The sequence below is a fragment of the Lipotes vexillifer genome, unplaced genomic scaffold, assembly GCF_000442215.2.
Source record: "Lipotes vexillifer unplaced genomic scaffold, Lipotes_vexillifer_v1.1 scaffold687, whole genome shotgun sequence".
Lineage (NCBI taxonomy): Eukaryota > Metazoa > Chordata > Mammalia > Artiodactyla > Lipotidae > Lipotes > Lipotes vexillifer.
In genome coordinates this window covers 1,133,683-1,150,891 of record NW_006782674.1, presented here as the reverse complement: position 1 = coordinate 1,150,891, position 17,209 = coordinate 1,133,683, and the positions used below count along the sequence as shown (strand labels likewise).

Sequence of the window (17,209 nt, the reverse complement as noted above, 5' to 3'; positions counted from 1 at the left end):
AGCAGGAATGAAAGCAGTCAATAAAAATCAATTGTTGACTCAATGACTATATGGAGGGTTTATCATAATGCATATTGGAAATGTCTTTGAAACCCTTTTCCTGAATGGAAGGTGCCATGCTTGGGTTTTATGGCCTTCTAATGTTAGACAGTAATCTCATTTAGCATTTTCCCAAAGTGAAAACAGTGCATTAGGGCAGCATCACAGCATTGCAGATCAATACAGAGACAGAGCTTTGGCCTTACAGATTAATCCAAGCAAAATGTACCAGAGTCTAGTCCAGGAACTGGAAGACAATTATGTTGATTTCCACCCCTCTTTCCCCCATTCTACCATCTAATCATCAATACAGGTTGAAATGTGTACAAAAAGGATTTCTGAAAATGTCTGCGTTTGTGTGCACACACGCACTCTCACTCACACAGAACAGACTACCATACAGGAAATAAAGGGCCCTGGAAGTGAGTAGTATTGATTTGTGGTGATAAAAGTATATTTTGACACCTTTCAAATTATGAATAACTCACGGACTTTAACTTGCATGACTAAATAGCTCAACCCAGGGTAAATGCTTACATATAACTTAAATGACCTCTTTCTAAGGAGTCCATAGTATTAGATGAATGAATCCCATTGTGAAGAGTCTTTTTAGAAGGAAAAACAACCACAGCATCTTCCTTGTGATGAGCACTATGTGGGAGCTCATTCTTTATGGTCTTTTGCTGGGTGTTAATGGGGAGGGGCTGCATATCTGGTCTGGATGCTTCTAGCCTTCTCTCCCGTCTTCTTTCCCCCTGCTTTAAATCTAAGGTATATTGGAGGGATGATGGTCCTCAACACTAGGATAGCATGTAACCCTGCTTTCTCATGAACTGTTAAAGGCATTTGTCATATATTTGCTGGGTTCAGCTAACCTGATGCTTGATCCTATGTTATTTAGTATTTGTCCAGGAGTGTGTCTTGCTATAATCAGTTAGTCGTAGCTGTGCTTCTACCCTTCGAAACACAGCTGACTCTTTTTAGATACTGATGTTCATGGTAGGGGATCAGGGAAATCTGTGTCTGGAGACATTCACAGACATCTGAACTTCAAAACCTTAAAGCGAGTTGAAACTCCTGGGATTGGATTTAAATTCTGTTCTTAGGTGTTTGGCCAAACAGTAAGGTAATGAATGAAAGAGTACAAGCAATGTTATCTCTGTGTCTACTTTTTTAGAGGGTAGTAGGAAGTAAATTCCCTTAGGGGCCAGTAACGTGGCTTGCATTTCAGTTTTCTATTCTAGCAAAATATGTATACTAGCTTAGTGTGTTGGTTAAAAGCAATGAGGAGACAAATCGTCAGCCAGGAGTTTCCTTATTGATGAGAAATATTTCTCCTGTGTTCTCTAGGGGTTTTTCAGAACTCATCAATTTAAAATAATGCTATTTCATGATTACTATGGAAATAACAAATTTAAATTCCAAGAGAAGAACTGATAAGAGGCTGGAACCTTTTGTATTAAACAAAACTAATTTGAAAAAAAAAAAGAATCCCTAGATTAAAGTGATAGTAATATATATATATATATATATATATATATATATATATATATATATTTCTGTGTATTTAGTCCTTATATTCCAAGTTCCTCTACCACTGTAACAAGAATATTTCATTTTTGTTTGTATAATCCATTTGGTTTCTTTTATTATTATCATTTTCAAGTGTATATTATCAGCTTTTTGGAAGCATTTATGTTTAGTAGTGCATATTCACTGAAAGCACTCTAACTAAAATCTTGAGATTTGTAAGTATAACTAGTAAAATTTTAGCTCAAGGAATTAAATTTTCTCTCCACCCATTTGTATTCTCAACAATTTATTGCATGACTTCTATAGGAGGGATCCATGTCGATAGCTGAGATGACAAAGAAAATAAGATGCAGTCCTTACTTGGGATTTGCATGCTAGTAAATTGCAGTAGACTGTAGTATAGTGCATGGTAAAGGAAGTTAATACAGGTTAGGGGGTCACCATAAAGGGAATGATAGACTCTGCTGTGGTTGGAGAGAGCTCTAGTGAAAGCTGTATAGAGGAGGTTGCACTTCAATACTTAGCTCAAGTATTGAAAGATGGGTAGGTATTTTCCAGATACATAGAACTGGGTGAGGCTTGGGTGCAGAGCATTTCCAAAATCAAGAGCAGCGGAGCCAAGACGTGAAGGGACATGTAAGAACCAAAGCCTGCACATAGCCTGGTTGAGGCAAAAGAGTAGGCAGGAACCTGATCCAAAAGGACCTGCCTGTTGACCATGTATTTTATTTGGAAAGCAGATACTGCCTAGACTTACTACTAGAAAGAACCTTCTGAGAGGTAGGAGTGGAGGGTGAACGTTAAGAGACAGAGAGACCCATGAAGGTCATTGCTTGAATCCAGGATATAAATGATTAGGAATTCATGTAATGACAGTGAGTATGGAGAAAGGACTGGACTGCAGGATATCAAGCTTTGTGACCAACTGGAGGTGGGAATGGAAGAGAACATTGGGGCTCCCAGGTTCCTGAGTTAGCTGGCTGGGCTGAAGAGTAATTGGCCCCATTCACATGGTTACGTTTGAGGTAGGTTGGGAATGCTGCCCTGTCCAGAGAGGCTCACAGTGGTGTCAATTAATAGAACTAATTTCATAGAAATCACTTATCTTTTTTTTTTTTTAACATCTTTATTGGAGTATAACTGCTTTACAATGTTGTGTTAGTTTCTGCTGTATAACAAGAAATCACTTAATCTTGTGTGATATCTTTCTTTAAAGGTCAAAGAAAATTATTGTTCTTAAACTTTTTTGTTTAAGAACAACTTTTTGGGGGATGCGTTCGTAACATTTATATCTTAGTTGATGTTTTATATATATTTTTTAGCCTTGTTCTTTATTCTGGTTGAAGACCATTTGTCTCAGTGGTCCCTGTTTTTGTTTCCAGGCGGTATGAGTGTCATCCCATCTGTGCTGATCTGCAGGCCCAAATTCTCCAGTGTTACCGCCAGAACACCCAGCAGACCCTCAGCTGCTCTGCTCTGGCCAGTCAGTACAAGCAGTGCGTCAATCAGGCCAAACAGGTGGGTGTACAAACCAGGAGGTAACTAGGGCAGCAGAGGAATAAAAAGCCCAACATCATGGGCACTGGGCAAGGACTCAGTAGGCTAATGTGTATGAAAAAGCTTTTTAAACCAAACTAGTCGTCATCAAGAATTGCTGTCATGAGTTGGTTAAGTTTTAATCACCTTTCATCCAGGTGGCTGAAGGAAGAGTCCGTTGTTTCCTTGTGTTCCACTTGCAGAAAAAAAAGGTTTTACATAAAGAATACCTTTTCTAGTTGCTCTGAACTTTTGTCTTCTACTTTATAATTGTGTCCTCAAGGTCATTGCCCCATATTTCTGGGCCAGTACTCAAAGCCAGCAAAGAGGAAGGATACATGTTAAGGGGCCAACAGCTTCAAGTCCATAAACAGCAAGTAGTCATGCAGAGAGTCTGGTTTAAAGAAATGAAAGGCAAACACAAAACTAAAATAAAAACTCACCATGCAAGCACCATTCAATCTTCTGCCAGTTGGTAGAGTCCAGTCAATTGGGCAGGGAAAGACAGGCCAGACATGGATCTAGGAAGCAATTTCCATCGCTTCTGTGTACCATAGCCATACTCTTCTCATGACCCTTCATATCAGAATAATATGATGATCACAGGACGTGTATTTTCTCTAATTTGTGTACTTTAGAAAGCTAATGATAAACGCTGAAGTAAATTATCCATTCTGGCAGGTCACGTAATTGCCTATCATTTAACTGATTTTGTTGGGTGTAGGTTGTTCTGAGAGATGGAAATTGTTGGAAACCTTGGTTCTTTCTGCTGACAAATTCCCTAGACTTGACCTTCTAACCCAACTAAATCTAGTGTTTGAGTTACACAGCATGCCTTCCTGCAGTCTAATTTGCTGTAGTTATAGTAATCCCAGTTAGCATAAATTTCTGACACTCTGTGAATATCTGATGGGAGGGCAGTATTGTCTGGATAGCTGGAAAATAACAACACTAGTAGAAAAAAATAGAACCAAGATTTATTAAAAGCTTGTGTTGTCTTTAAAAGCCTTGTGGCTCGAGGCTTTTTTCTTTTTTTTTTTTTTCCCTCCTTAGCATTTATCTTTTTTTTCTATTTTTTAACATCTTTATTGGATGTTTAAAATGGTGTGTTAGTTTCTGCTGTATACCGAAGTGAATCAGCTGTACGTATACATATATACCCTCCCCCTTGTGTCTTCCTCGCACCCTACCTATCCCACCCCTCTAGGTCGTCACAAGAGGCTTCTTTCTTGTTTATACGGCACTTGCCTAACTCTTAATAGTGTGCCGGGGATTCCTTTGTTTTAAGATCTTCGGTAGAAGTAGTGTTGCTGATGTAAAGTTAGTACATTTTATTTGTTAAAAACAGCTTCTGATATGTGTCCTTAACAATCTCCAACCTTCCATTTTAATACTGACTGAAGCAGGTGGAACCTGTAAGTTGGACTCATGGGTTTTTCTAGCTGATGTCAGTTCTGTATTAAGGCGGGGGTGGTAGTGCACATAATGGCAGAGACAAAGTGCGTGTTTTGACCCTGGTGTCTTGTAACATAGGTGCCTGTGTCCACAGTGATCTGTACCGTTACTGAAGTAGCACCTACAAGGGTGTCTGGAGTATTGACTTCATCCTGATTGTCCGGGTTGTGTTGAACTGTCTACACACAGCCCCATGAGACCAATCGCATACATTTACAGAGCAAAACAAGAGTTATTTAACTTGTGACAAAATCAAATATGCTACATGGTGCAACAGAGAGTCTGAATTGGGCAAATCTGAGTTTGTATCCAAGCTCTTTTATTGGCTCTGTAACCTTGGGCCTTGATTTTTCTCATCTGTTAAGTGAGGATTCCATTTCTATATTCAATAAGTCTAAATTTTTTTCCTTCTTTCCTCAGTTGCATTATTCTGTGCTGAAACCAACTTAAACAAATCGGCCAAAAGCGTCAAATTATTACTAGTGATTCCAAAGGGGACCTCCCGTCCTCCCCTCCCCACCCCACCCCCCCGCCCATCTGCAGCATAATTTAATATTTTCAGTGAGTATGTTTCAGGTCCCTATTGTTTTTACAACTGTTACATTCAAGTATTAGAGTATATAACACCAGCTGATATGAAAAAGATATGTCCACAAGACCTTATTTTAAACCTAAGATAGGCGGCATTGAAATGGGAAGTAACCAAGAAACAGTAACACCTTGTATGTCTGTAGATTTAGATTTCAAGGTCATTTCACATCCATTCTCTTACTTGTTTTTTATGACAACCTGAGATGTAAATAGAGATGTTTTTATTTTCACCATTTTACAGTTGAGAGAATTGAAACCCAGGGAAGTCATGATGGTAAATTTAACAACTAGACCAAGATAGACCTTGCCATAAAAACAACAAATTTAAAAATACATAGTGTTTGGCTTTTCAGTTGTGTGTGTGAAGGGACATCCAGTATCCACTAATACAGAAATAAGGCAGTGAGGGAAGATGTGAACGATAATCATGAAGTGAAGGGAAAAAACCCTGAACATCAAATGAAGTAGTCATTGAGACTGAAAGTAACAGAAAGGAGGGTGGGGTTATAAAGGCCATGAGCAAAGGTGCAGTTGAGTGCTGCCCCATTTTAGGACCATGCCAAACCAAGATGGCCAGCGGAGGTTATATCAGTATTTCATGAGTTGTCACTTTTCCACTAACACCACGTTTTCCGTGTGTGTGTGTGTGTGTGTGTGTGTGTGTGTGTGTGTGTGTGTGTGTGTGTGTGTGAGAAGCTAGTCTAACCTTGTGACTCTAGCTCTGCCCCTGTTGTTAAAAGGGACTTTGGCAGGATACGTGGTCCTGATCATTTGTTGTTACAGTTCCTGACTGGTCCACACCCCTTCTTGAGTTTCCTTGTTAAATCTAAAGAATAGGCTGGACATGCTGAGATACTAAACACAACAACCCATTAGGTCATGTTGTCCATTTCCAGCATAGTGCAAGAGTTTTCCCCTTGGAATAATTCCAATAGCCAAATCCATTCCACTTTTTTAAGTGACTCATAAAATTGGGCTTTCACTGGTTCCCTTAGGGCATTGTTCTCTAGACTAATAGATTTTACTGATAGGAAAATTTCCGGATATTCCTTAGCCTTACTTTTCATCTCTTATTCATCCACTTATTCACATCAATCTTTCTTCAGCTAGTCTTAAACAGTCCTCACGGGTCAACATGAGACATTTAGACTGTTACTTCCAGTGTATTAAGTTATGTGTTCTTCATAATGGTAAAGAGATATTCAATTGCTGTAATTATTACTTCTCAGACTTAAAAACTACTGGATAGCTATATGAGTTACAGCATTTAAAAATATAGGAGGACATTGATTGATCAACTTCTGTGTCTTTTATTTCTCATATCTGCTTAGCCTCATAGCTTTCTATAAACGCCCCAAGATTGAATTACCTGTTCTTACCATCAAAACCTGATTCCCATTCAGTCTTGCTTCATGTATATTACAGGAGACTAGAAGGGAGGGAGCAATGGGAAGCCAGTAGTACTGGCCCACTAACGGACCAAAATGTGCCCAAGGCTTATAAAACGGGGGTGTGTACAAAGGGCTTGCTCCCAGATCTGCATTGCCTTTGCTCCCTGGGACACCCCACTGCCCCTCAGTTTACTTGCAGAATCCAGCTGCCTAGGGGAAACAATTCTAAGCATTCCAGCTCTTTCGCCAGCCCTGCTGTTTTTGACAGAAAGGTTCGGAAACTGACTGGACTCTTGAACATTCTGTGCTCGCCAAAGGCGAGAGTTTGTGGGGAATGCTGGAACATTCTAACCTAGTCGTGGTGACCTGGGCTTCATTTTCTCTTTTGGTAAATTAAGGGTTTGAACTAGGTGATCCACAAGGGCCTCGCAGCTGTTATTTAGGGCTGATTGTACTTCCATGTCTGAGAGCAGGCTGCAGGCCCCACGAGCACCCAGCTTCCTGAGCACATTCAAGTTAAAAGACGTGGGCTGTTTGGCCCGAGCAGCATCTCTACTCTTGTGGCCTCCAGCATTTGTGCCTCTGCTTCTTTTTTTTTTAAATCTTTATTGGAGTATAATCGCTTTACAATGGTGTGTTAGTTTCTGCTTTATAACAAAGTGAATCAGTTATACATATGTTCCCATATCTCCTGCCTCTTGTGTCTCCCTCCCTCCCACCCTCCCCATCCCACCCATCCAGGTGGTCGCAAAGCACCGAGCTGATCTTCCTGTGCTGTGCGGCTGCTTCCCACTAGCTATTTTACGTTTGGTAGTGTATATATGTCCATGCCACTCTCTCACTTTGTCACAGCTTACCCTTCCCCCTCCGCATATCCTCAAGTCCATTCTCTAGTAGGTCTGTGTCTTTATTCCTGTCTTACCCCTGTTTTTTTTTTCTTAAATTCCATATATATGTGTTAGCATACGGTATTTGTCCTTCTCTTTCTGACTTACTTCACTCTGTATGACAGACTCTAGATCTATCCACCTCATTACAAATAGCTCAATTTCGTTTCTTTTTATGGCTGAGTAATATTCCATTGTATATATGTGCCACATCTTCTTTATCCATTCATCCGATGATGGACACTCAGGTTGTTTCCATCCCCTGGCTATTGTAAATAGAGCTGCAAAGAACATTTTGGTACATGACTCTTTTTGAATTATGGTTTTCTCAGGGTATATGCCCAGTAGTGGGATTGCTGGGTCATATGGTAGTTCTATTTGTAGTTTTTTAAGGAACCTCCATACCGTTCTCCGTAGTGGCTGTACCAATTCACATACCCACCAGCAGTGCAAGAGTGTTCCTTTTCTCCACACCCTCTCCAGCATTTATTGTTTCTAGATTTTTTGATGATGGCCATTCTGACTGGTGTGAGATGATATCTTACTGTCGTTTTGATTTGCATTTCTCTAATGATTAATGATGTTGAGCATTCTTTCATGTGTTTGTTGGCAATCTGTATATCTTCTTTGGAGAAATGTCTATTTAGGTCTTCTGCCCATTTTTGGATTGGGTTGTTTGGTTTTTTGTTATTGAGCTTCAAGAGCTTCTTGTAAATTTTGGAGATGAATCCTTTGTCAGTTGCTTCATTTGCAAATATTTTCTCACATTCTGAGGGTTGTCTTTTTGTCTTGTTTATGGTTTCCTTCGCTGTGCAAAAGCTTTGAAGTTTCATTAGGTCCCATTTGTTTATTTTTGTTTTTATTTCCATTTCTCTAGGAGGTGGGTCAAAAAGGATCTTACGGTAATTTATGTCATAGAGTGTTCTGCCTGTGTTTTCCTCTAAGAGTTTGATAGTTTCTGGCCTTACATTTAGGTCTTTAATCCATTTTGAGCTTATTTTTGTGTATGGTGTTAGGGAGTGATCTAATCTCATACTTTTACATGTAGCTGTCCAGTTTTCCCAGCATCACTTATTGAAGAGACTCTCCATTCTCCGTTGTACATTCCTGCCTCCTTTATAAAAGATAAGGTGACCATATGTGCTTGGGTTTATCTCTAGGCTTTCTATCCTGTTCCACTGATCTATATTTCGGTTTTTGTGCCAGTACCATACTGTCTTGCTTACTGTAGCTTTGTAGTATAGTCTGAAGTCAGGAAGCCTGATTCCTCCAGCTCCGTTTTTCGTTCTCAAGATTGCTTTGGCTATTCAGGGTCTTTTGTGTTTCCATACAAATTGTGAAATTTTTTGTTGTACTTCTGTGAAAAATGCCAGTGGTAGCTTGATAGGGATTGCATTGAATCTGTAGATTGCTTTGGGTAGTAGAGTCATTTTCACAATGTTGATTCTTCCAATCCAAGAACATGGTATATCTCTCCATCTATTTGTATGGTCTCTAATTTCGTTCATCAGTATCTTATAATTTTCTGCATGCAGGTGTTTTGTCTCCTTAGGTAGGTTTATTCCTAGATATTTTATTCTTTTTGTTGCAGTGGTAAATGGGAGTGTTTTCTTGATTTCACTTTCAGATTTTTCATCATTAGTGTATAGGAATGCCAGAGATTTCTGTGCATTAATTTTGTACCCTGCTACTTTACCAAATTCATTGATTAGCTCTAGTAGTTTTCTGGTAGCATCTTTAGGATTCTCTATGTATAGTATCATGTCATCTGCAAACAGTGACAGCTTTACTTCTTCTTTTCAGATTTGGATTCCTTTTATTTCCTTTTCTTCTCTATTACTGTGGCTAAAACTTCCAAAACGTATGTTGAATAAGAGTGGTGAGAGTGGGCAACCTTGTCTTGTTCCTGACCTTAGTGGAAATGCTTTCAGTTTTTCGCCATTGAGGATGATGTTGGCTGTGGGCTTGTCATATACGGCCTTTATTATATTGAGGAAAGTTCCCTCTACACCTACTTTCTGCAGGGTTTTTATCATAAATGGGTGTTGAATTTTGTCAAAAGCTTTCTCTGCATCTATTGAGATGATCATATGGTTTTTCTCCTTCAATTTGTTAATATGGTTAATCACATTGATAGATTTGCGTATATTGAAGAATCCTTGCATTCCTGGAATAAACCCCACTTGATCATGGTGTATGATCCTTTTAATGTGCTGTTGGATTCTGTTTGCTAGTATTTTGTTGAGGATTTTTGCATCTATGTTCATCAGTGATATTGGCCTGTAGTTTTCTTTCTTTGTGACATCCTTGTCTGGTTTTGGTATCAAGGTGATGGTGGCCTCGTAGAATGAGTTTGGGAGTGTTCCTCCCTCTGCTATATTTTGGAAGAGTTTGAGAAGGATAGGTGTTAGCTCTTCTCTAAATGTTTGATAGAATTCGCCTGTGAAGCCATCTGGTCCTGGGCTTTTGTTTGTTGGAAGATTTTTAATCACAGTTTCAATTTCAGTGCTTGTGATTGGTCTGTTCATATTTTCTATTTCTTCCTGATTCAGTCTTGGCAGTTTGTGCATTTCTAAGAATTTGTCCATTTCTTCCAGATTGTCCATTTTATTGGCATAGAGTTGCTTGTAGTAATCCCTCATGATTTTTTTTATTTCTGCAGTGTCAGTTGTTACTTCTCCTTTTTCATTTCTGATTCTATTGATTTGAGTCTTCTCCCTTTTTTTCTTGATGAGTCTGGCTAATGGTTTATCTATTTTGTTTATCTTCTCAAAGAACCAGCTTTTAGTTTTATTGATCTTTGCTATTGTTTCCTTCATTTCTTTTTCATTTATTTCTGATCTGATTTTTATGATTTCTTTCCTTCTGCTAACTCTGGGGTTTTTTTGTTCTTCTTTCTCTAATTGCTTGAGGTGCAAGGTTAGGTTGTTTATTCGAGATGTTTCCTGCTTCTTAAGGTGGGCTTGTATTGCTATAAACTTCCCTCTTAGAACTGCTTTTGCTGCCCGCGTCCCCTGCATCAGCAGGCGGACTCTCAACCACTGCGCCACCAGGGAAGCCCTGATTTCCTCTTTGATTTCTTCAGTGATCACTTCGTTATTAAGTAGTGTATTGTTTAGGCTGCATGTGTTTGTATTTTTTACAGATCTTTTCCTGTAATTGATATCTAGTCTCATAGCATTGTGGTCGGAAAAGATACTTGATACAATTTCAATTTTCTTAAATTTACCAAGGCTTGATTTGTGACCCAAGATATGATCTCTCCTGGAGAATGTTCCATGAGCACTTTAGAAAAATGTGTATTCTGTTGTTTTTGGATGGAATGTCCTATAAATATCAATTAAGTCCATCTTGTTTAATGTATCATTTAAAGCTTGTGTTTCCTTATTTATTTTCATTTTGGATGATCTGTCCATTGGTGAAAGTGGGGTGTTAAAGTTCCCTACTATGAATGTGTTACTGTTGATTTCCCCTTTCATGGCTGTTAGTATTTGCCTTATGTATTGAGGTGCTCCTATGTTGGGTGCATAAATATTTACAACTGTTATATCTTCTTCTTAGATCGATCCCTTCATCATTATGTAGTGTCCTTCTTTGTGTCTTCTAATAGTCTTTATTTTAATATCTATTTTGTCTGATATGAGAATTGCTACTCCAGCTCTCTTTTGGTTTCCATTTGCATGGAATATCTTTTTCCGTCCCCTTACTTTCAGTCTGTATGTGTCTCTAGGTCTGAAGTGGGTCTCTTGTAGACAGCATATATATGGGTCTTGTTTTTGTATCCATTCAGCCAATCTGTGTCTTTTGGTGGGAGCATTTAGTCCATTTACATTTAAGGTAATTATCGATATGTATGTTCCTATTCCCATTTTCTAAATTGTTTTGGGTTCGTTATTATAGGACTTTTCCTTCTCTTGTGTTTTTGTCTAGAGAAGTTCCTTTAGCATTTGTTGTAAAGCTGGTTTGGTGGTGCTGAACTCTCTCAGCTTTTGCTTGTCTGTAAAGGTTTTAATTTCTCCATCAAATCTGAATGAGATCCTTGCTGGGTAGAGTAATCTTGGTTGCAGGTTTTTCTCCTTCATCACTTTCAGTATGTCCTGCCACTCCCTTCTGGCTTGTAGAGTTTCTGCTGAGAGATCAGCTGTTAACCTTATGGGGATTCCCTTGTGTGTTATTTGTTGTTTTTCCCTTGCTGCTTTTAATATGTTTTCTTTGTATTTAATTTTTGACAGTTTGATTAAATTGTGTCTTGGCGTGTTTCTCCTTGGATTTATTCTGTATGGGACTCTGCGTGCTTCCTGGACTTGATTAACTATTTCCTTTCCCATATTAGGGAAGTTTTCAACTATAATCTCTTCAAATATTTTCTCAGTCCCTTTCTTTTTCTCTTCTTCTTCTGGGACCCCTGTAATTCGAATGTTGGTGCGTTTAATGTTGTCCCAGAGGTCTCTGAGACTGTCCTCAGTTCTTTTCATTCTTTTTTCTTTATTCTGCTCTGCAGTAGTTATTTCCACTATTTTGTCTTCCAGGTCACTTATCCGTTCTTCTGCCTCAGTTTTTGTGCTATTGATCCCTTCTAGAGTATTTTTAATTTCATTTATTGTGTTGTTCATCGTTGCTTGTTTCATCTTTAGTTCTTCTAGGTCCTTGTTAAATGTTTCTTGCATTTTGTCTATTCTATTTCCAAGATTTTGGATCATCTTTACTATCATTATTCTGAATTCTTTTTCAGGTAGACTGCCTATTTCCTCTTCATTTGTTAGGTCTGGTGGGTTTTTATCTTGCTCCTTCATCTGCTGTGTGTTTTTCTGTCTTCTCATTTTGCTTATCTTACTGTGTTTGGGGTCTCCTTTTTGCAGGCTGCAGGTTCGTAGTTCCCGTTGTTTTTGGTGTGTGTCCCCAGTGGCTAAAGTTGTTTCAGTGGGTTGTGTAGGCTTCCTGGTGGAGGGGACTAGTGCCTGTGTTGTGGTGGATGAGGCTGGATCTTGTCTTTCTGGTGGGCAGGTCCACGTCTGGTGGTGTGTTTTGGGGTGTCTGTGGACTTATTATGCTTTTAGGCAGCCTCTCTGCTAATGGGTGGGGTTGTGTCCCTGTCTTGCTAGGGCATAGGGTGTCCGTCACTGTAGCTTGCTGGTTGCCGAGTGAAGCTGGGTGCTGGTGTTGAGATGGAGATCTCTGGGAGATGTTCGCCATTTGATATTATGTGGAGCTGGGAGGTCTCTTGTGGACCAGTGTCCTAAAGCTGGCTCTCCTACCTCAGAGGCACAGCACTGACTCCTGGCTGCAGCACCAAGAGCCTTTCATCCACACGGCTCAGAATAAAAGGGAGAAAAGGTAGAAAGAAAGAAAGGAGGAGAGGGAGAGGGGGAAGGAAGGAAGATAAAATAAAGTAAGATAAAATAAAATAAATTTATGAAAATAAAAAATAATTATTTAGAAAAAAAATTTTATTAAAAAAAAATAGACGGATAAAACCCTAGGACAAATGGTGAAAGCAAAGCTATACAGACAAAATCTCACCCAGAAGAATACACATACACACTCACAAAAAGAGGAAAAGGGAAAAAAATAATAAATCTTGCTGTCAAAGTCCACCTCCTCAATTTGGTATGATTCGTTGTCTATTCAGGTATTCCACAGATGCAGGGCACATCAAGTTCATTGTGGAGATTAAATCCACTGCTGCTGAGGCTGCTGGGAGAGACTTCCCTTTCTCTTCTTTGTTCTCCCAGCTCCCGGGGCTCAGCTTTGGATTTGTCCCCGCCTCTGTGTGTAGGTCACCGGTGGGAGGGCACCTGTTCTTCTCTCAGACAGGAGGGGGTTAAAGGAGCAGCTCACTCGGGGGCTCTGGCTCACTCAGGCCGGGGGGAGGGAGGGGTGCAGATGTGGGGCGATCCTGCATCGGCAGGGGCCAGCGGGATGTTGCACCAGTCTGAGGCGCGCCGTGCGTTTTCCCGGGGAAGTTGTCCCTGGATCCCGGGACCCTAGCAGTGGCGAGCTGCACAGGCTCCCAGGAGGGGAGGTGTGGATAGTGACCTGTGCTCGCACACAGGCTTCTTGGTGATGGCAGCATCAGCCTTAGCGTCTCATGCCCGTCTCTGGGGTCCACGCTGTTAGCCGCGCCTGTGCCTCTGCTTCTTAGAGTTTGCTGTCAGCCTTAAGCTTCCCCTCCAGAAAGACAGCTGCACTTCTGATTGCTCTGCATGTTGCCTAGTCTTTCCTTGAAGCTCGTACTCCCAACAGCCCTGAGGAAGCCGGGGTGGTTGAGTGACCTGGGAGGGGGTGAAAACAGTCTCTCAGTTTCTCCGAAGTCATTGGAGTGAAAAATGGCTATCTCAGTTCTGCCTGGCAGAATGGAGCCCGCCGGCTGATAAACTGCGTTAGGGAAAGCAGGGTGCATCCCTCAGCCAGCCCTAGGCTACCGTGTACTGTGCTGGCTTCCACCTCGTGGGCCACAGACCCTGGGTGGTAAGGGATTGTGGAGATGGAGCAGGAAGCCGGATCAGAAGAGCCAAGGAAAGACCAGGACTAAAAGTAAGGGCCAGACCCAGGAGACGCCCAAGGGACATAGGTGAGTGTGGAGGCTGTAGTCAGATGATGGAGGCCAGGTGGGCTCCGATAAACCGTAGCCGAGGATTAAATCAGCAGGTGGGCAGTGGAGCAAGCAGCTCAGCTAAAGGAAGGACCGAAATGAGGACATCTTATAAGTGAGTCACCTCCACTTAGGCCTGTGTGCTTCCTGCTGCTCTCTTTGAGGTGAACAAAAAGTTACTCGACTGTAACGGGGAGCATGGGGTCAAGACCTTGATAAATGAGGCCAGATCCTAAAATGAAGTTATTCCATTCCAAGATTAGTGTACCTAACTCTTCATTTCAAAAACTTAAACGACACCTCCAGTCTGTGGTTTCCTCCAAAACAGAATGAATACCTCAAGATCAGTCCCTGTAGAGGAGTTTGCCCTGGCAGAACGTGCCAGCGTTCTTGAGGACAGTGCATTTTCTGTCCCCTTGTACTCGGATTTATGTTACACCAGGGCTCAGGTACATCCCTGTTCTTTGAGTATGAAGAGCACCAGCTGTCACTTTAGAAATCAGAATTCTTGAAAGAAAAACCTAGTGCCAGAGCAAGCTGTACTTTATCATTGTTTTCAGATGAGCTATAAATTACATGTAAATGGTTTCATAGACTCAAGCTGTTAGAGCTAGAAGGACATAGAAATCTTGTAACCTAAACACTTCTTTTCACTTGGAAAAATTAACAGCGAGAGAATTTCAGTGATCTGTAGATGGGGCAGAGTCCAGACCAGAGTAGTCTGATGCCAGATGCAGTACGCTGTTTCCTATAACATCAGATCACAAACATGGGTGATCCGAATCACCTGGGGAGTTTATTTAAAATGCACATGTCTGGTCCATCCCCAAGAATCGGATTCAGGTCTGACGTGGGACCTGAACATCTGAACTTCCAACAAATTCCCCAGGTACCTCTGTCCACGGAGTCTGAGAGCCACAGCTCTGGAGCCCATTGGCCTGAACTGCATGAGAGGTCTTGAACCTCTCAGAGGTCCTGCCAAGGCTCCCCACTTTCAGGAGATGTGGAGCTGCTGGTCACTGCCTACCGGGTCTGAGCCACCTTTAGACGTCTGATCAGACTCACTAGTTCCTTTCTCAACCTTGGGAACAAATCAGAAGATGTCTTGGACAGAGGGCAGGAGCCTCTGACAAAGAAGTTCTCTTCTCCCGTCCTCTTGCGCCCACTGAAACTGTAGGTGCTCGCAGATGAGGGACCACACCCGGTTTTCCTGGGAGAAAAGCACCAGCCTGGGCACCAGGCACCAGCCGAGGAAACAGTCCCCTGACCAGCTCACAACTGTGACTGGACCCTTCCTTGGCTCTGCTGCTTCCAGTCACCCTGCTCCCCCACCCCTGGACCCACATCAGAGGCCCGCCTCTTTAAGCACATTGCTTCCGGCGGACACAGATGCGCACCTTCAGGGAGCATGAAGATAAATCATGAAGGTTCACTTTCTGGGAAGGCTCGCGGGAGTGTGCTTTTATTGTGTCTGAAGGCTTCTTTATCATCACCACCTAATGACATTTATTAATTGCCTAGCCGGGCTGCTTATCCCTAGGAGGACGCGTGAGCAGTCCAGAAGAGCTTTCCCATCCTTCCGTGGGGCTGCCCTGCAAATTTGGAGTCACATCAAAGCAAACTAAATTCCAAAGTTTCGATTTCTTACCCCAGCCTCTTCCATCATAGGAATCCTTTTCTAAACCGCTTTCTGAGGGTAATAGTTGCTTTATGGCATTTTTTTTTTTTTAATCTGGGTTCAATAGAAGAAGTATTACCATGGTAATAGCCTTTCATTTTTCTTAATAGGCACTTCTTTTCCAGTACTTATGCTTCAAGAGTTAGAAGTGCAGTATATTTGTGTTTTGTCTGTTATTACAGCAAGTTGTATAAACAGTTAATTACTTGTAACTTAATTTGAATATCACACAGAGCATGTGTTATAAGAAGAGATGAAAGTAGACCCAGGCCTAAAAAAGTTAAGCTGTGTTTCCTTCAAAGCAGAAAGAATAAAGAACAGCACTTGCTGGGGGGAGGAGACAGATACTGAAAACAAAATAAGTTAGCTAATCAGATTTTCAGGTGGCCAGGAGTAGTACTTGGCGCACAGGCAAAGCATGCGTTGTGCTTCTCATAAATTGAATTTATTGATTACTTTCCCTTCTTTCTCACAATCTTCTCCTTCTGTCTCTCTCACTCCCTGTTCCTCCTGGGAGGCTCCATTCTCTTCCACTCCCCACTTTTCCTGTCCCGCCTTAGTGAAAACTCAGGTATGTCAGGACGTATTTCCATTTTAGTTTTCTCCCCATAAACCTTACCCCTATAAGCGTTCCTTCTTCCATACCAAACTTTACTAGGTCTTTGAAATCTTGGTAAGATGCTGGGTAAGCTCAGACAGAGACAAGCACTCTGAATGATATCCTTTTTAAAAAAGACCAATTTTTATTGTCATCATGGTTGTGAGCAATCCAGGGTTGCCATAATTCCTCTTAAATATATTGAGAGAGCCAGTAGCTGACACACTGCTACGATAGTCGCCCCTCCAAGAAAGCTGTAATTCAAAAAACAGTTGATGAGATTACTGTGTAACAAAAATATTAGAGGAAAACAGTTAAGATCGTCTTAATCAATGGAAGTGACACACAGCCTCTGGTCCCCAGGGGATCTGCTTCTGTCTGACACGGCGGGCTGCAGATCCTTCCTTCCTCAGTGGCTGGAATCAGAGAGAGAGACTTGGGAAAATAGCAGTGTGGGTGCCTGAATCATTCTCTCCTTTTATTAATTTACGCAGCCACTTATAAAAGGTGTTCCTGCAGGCCCCAATACGTGAACGATGAGCAAATGCAAGGAATTTCTTTCTCCACAGTAAGTGTTAGCAGTTCCTCAAATGAAGGAAGCAATTTTGTAAATCTTCTCCCTCATTCTTTGGGGAATTTCCTATGTTAATTTATGCAGCGTTAAATTTATGCAGTGTTGAAATTCAGCCCAACAGCAGCGACTTACAGAACCGATACAGAGATGGTAGGAGAACCTGTAGGTGGAAACTGACTGATACAGACCCTGCCAGGCCTCAGGATCCCTCCAGCCAAAGTTCCTTAGGCCTGGATTTGGGCAGGTTTTTTTTTTTTTTTTTTTTTTTTTTTTTTGTGGTACGCGGGCCTCTCACCGTTGTGGCCTCTCCCGTTTCGGAGCACAGGCTCCAGACG

General features: G+C 41.3%; 1 protein-coding gene across 1 annotated transcript in view; it reads left to right on the top strand.

The window, feature by feature from the left end:
• Nucleotides 1–17,209, top strand: part of CHCHD3 (coiled-coil-helix-coiled-coil-helix domain containing 3) — a 289,976-nt gene that overhangs the window by 266,515 nt on the left and 6,252 nt on the right. Inside the window, exon 7 of the mRNA XM_007455359.1 lies at nt 2,955–3,090. Coding sequence (XP_007455421.1) covers nt 2,955–3,090 — 136 coding nt within the window. The remainder of the gene's footprint in view (nt 1–2,954; nt 3,091–17,209) is intronic.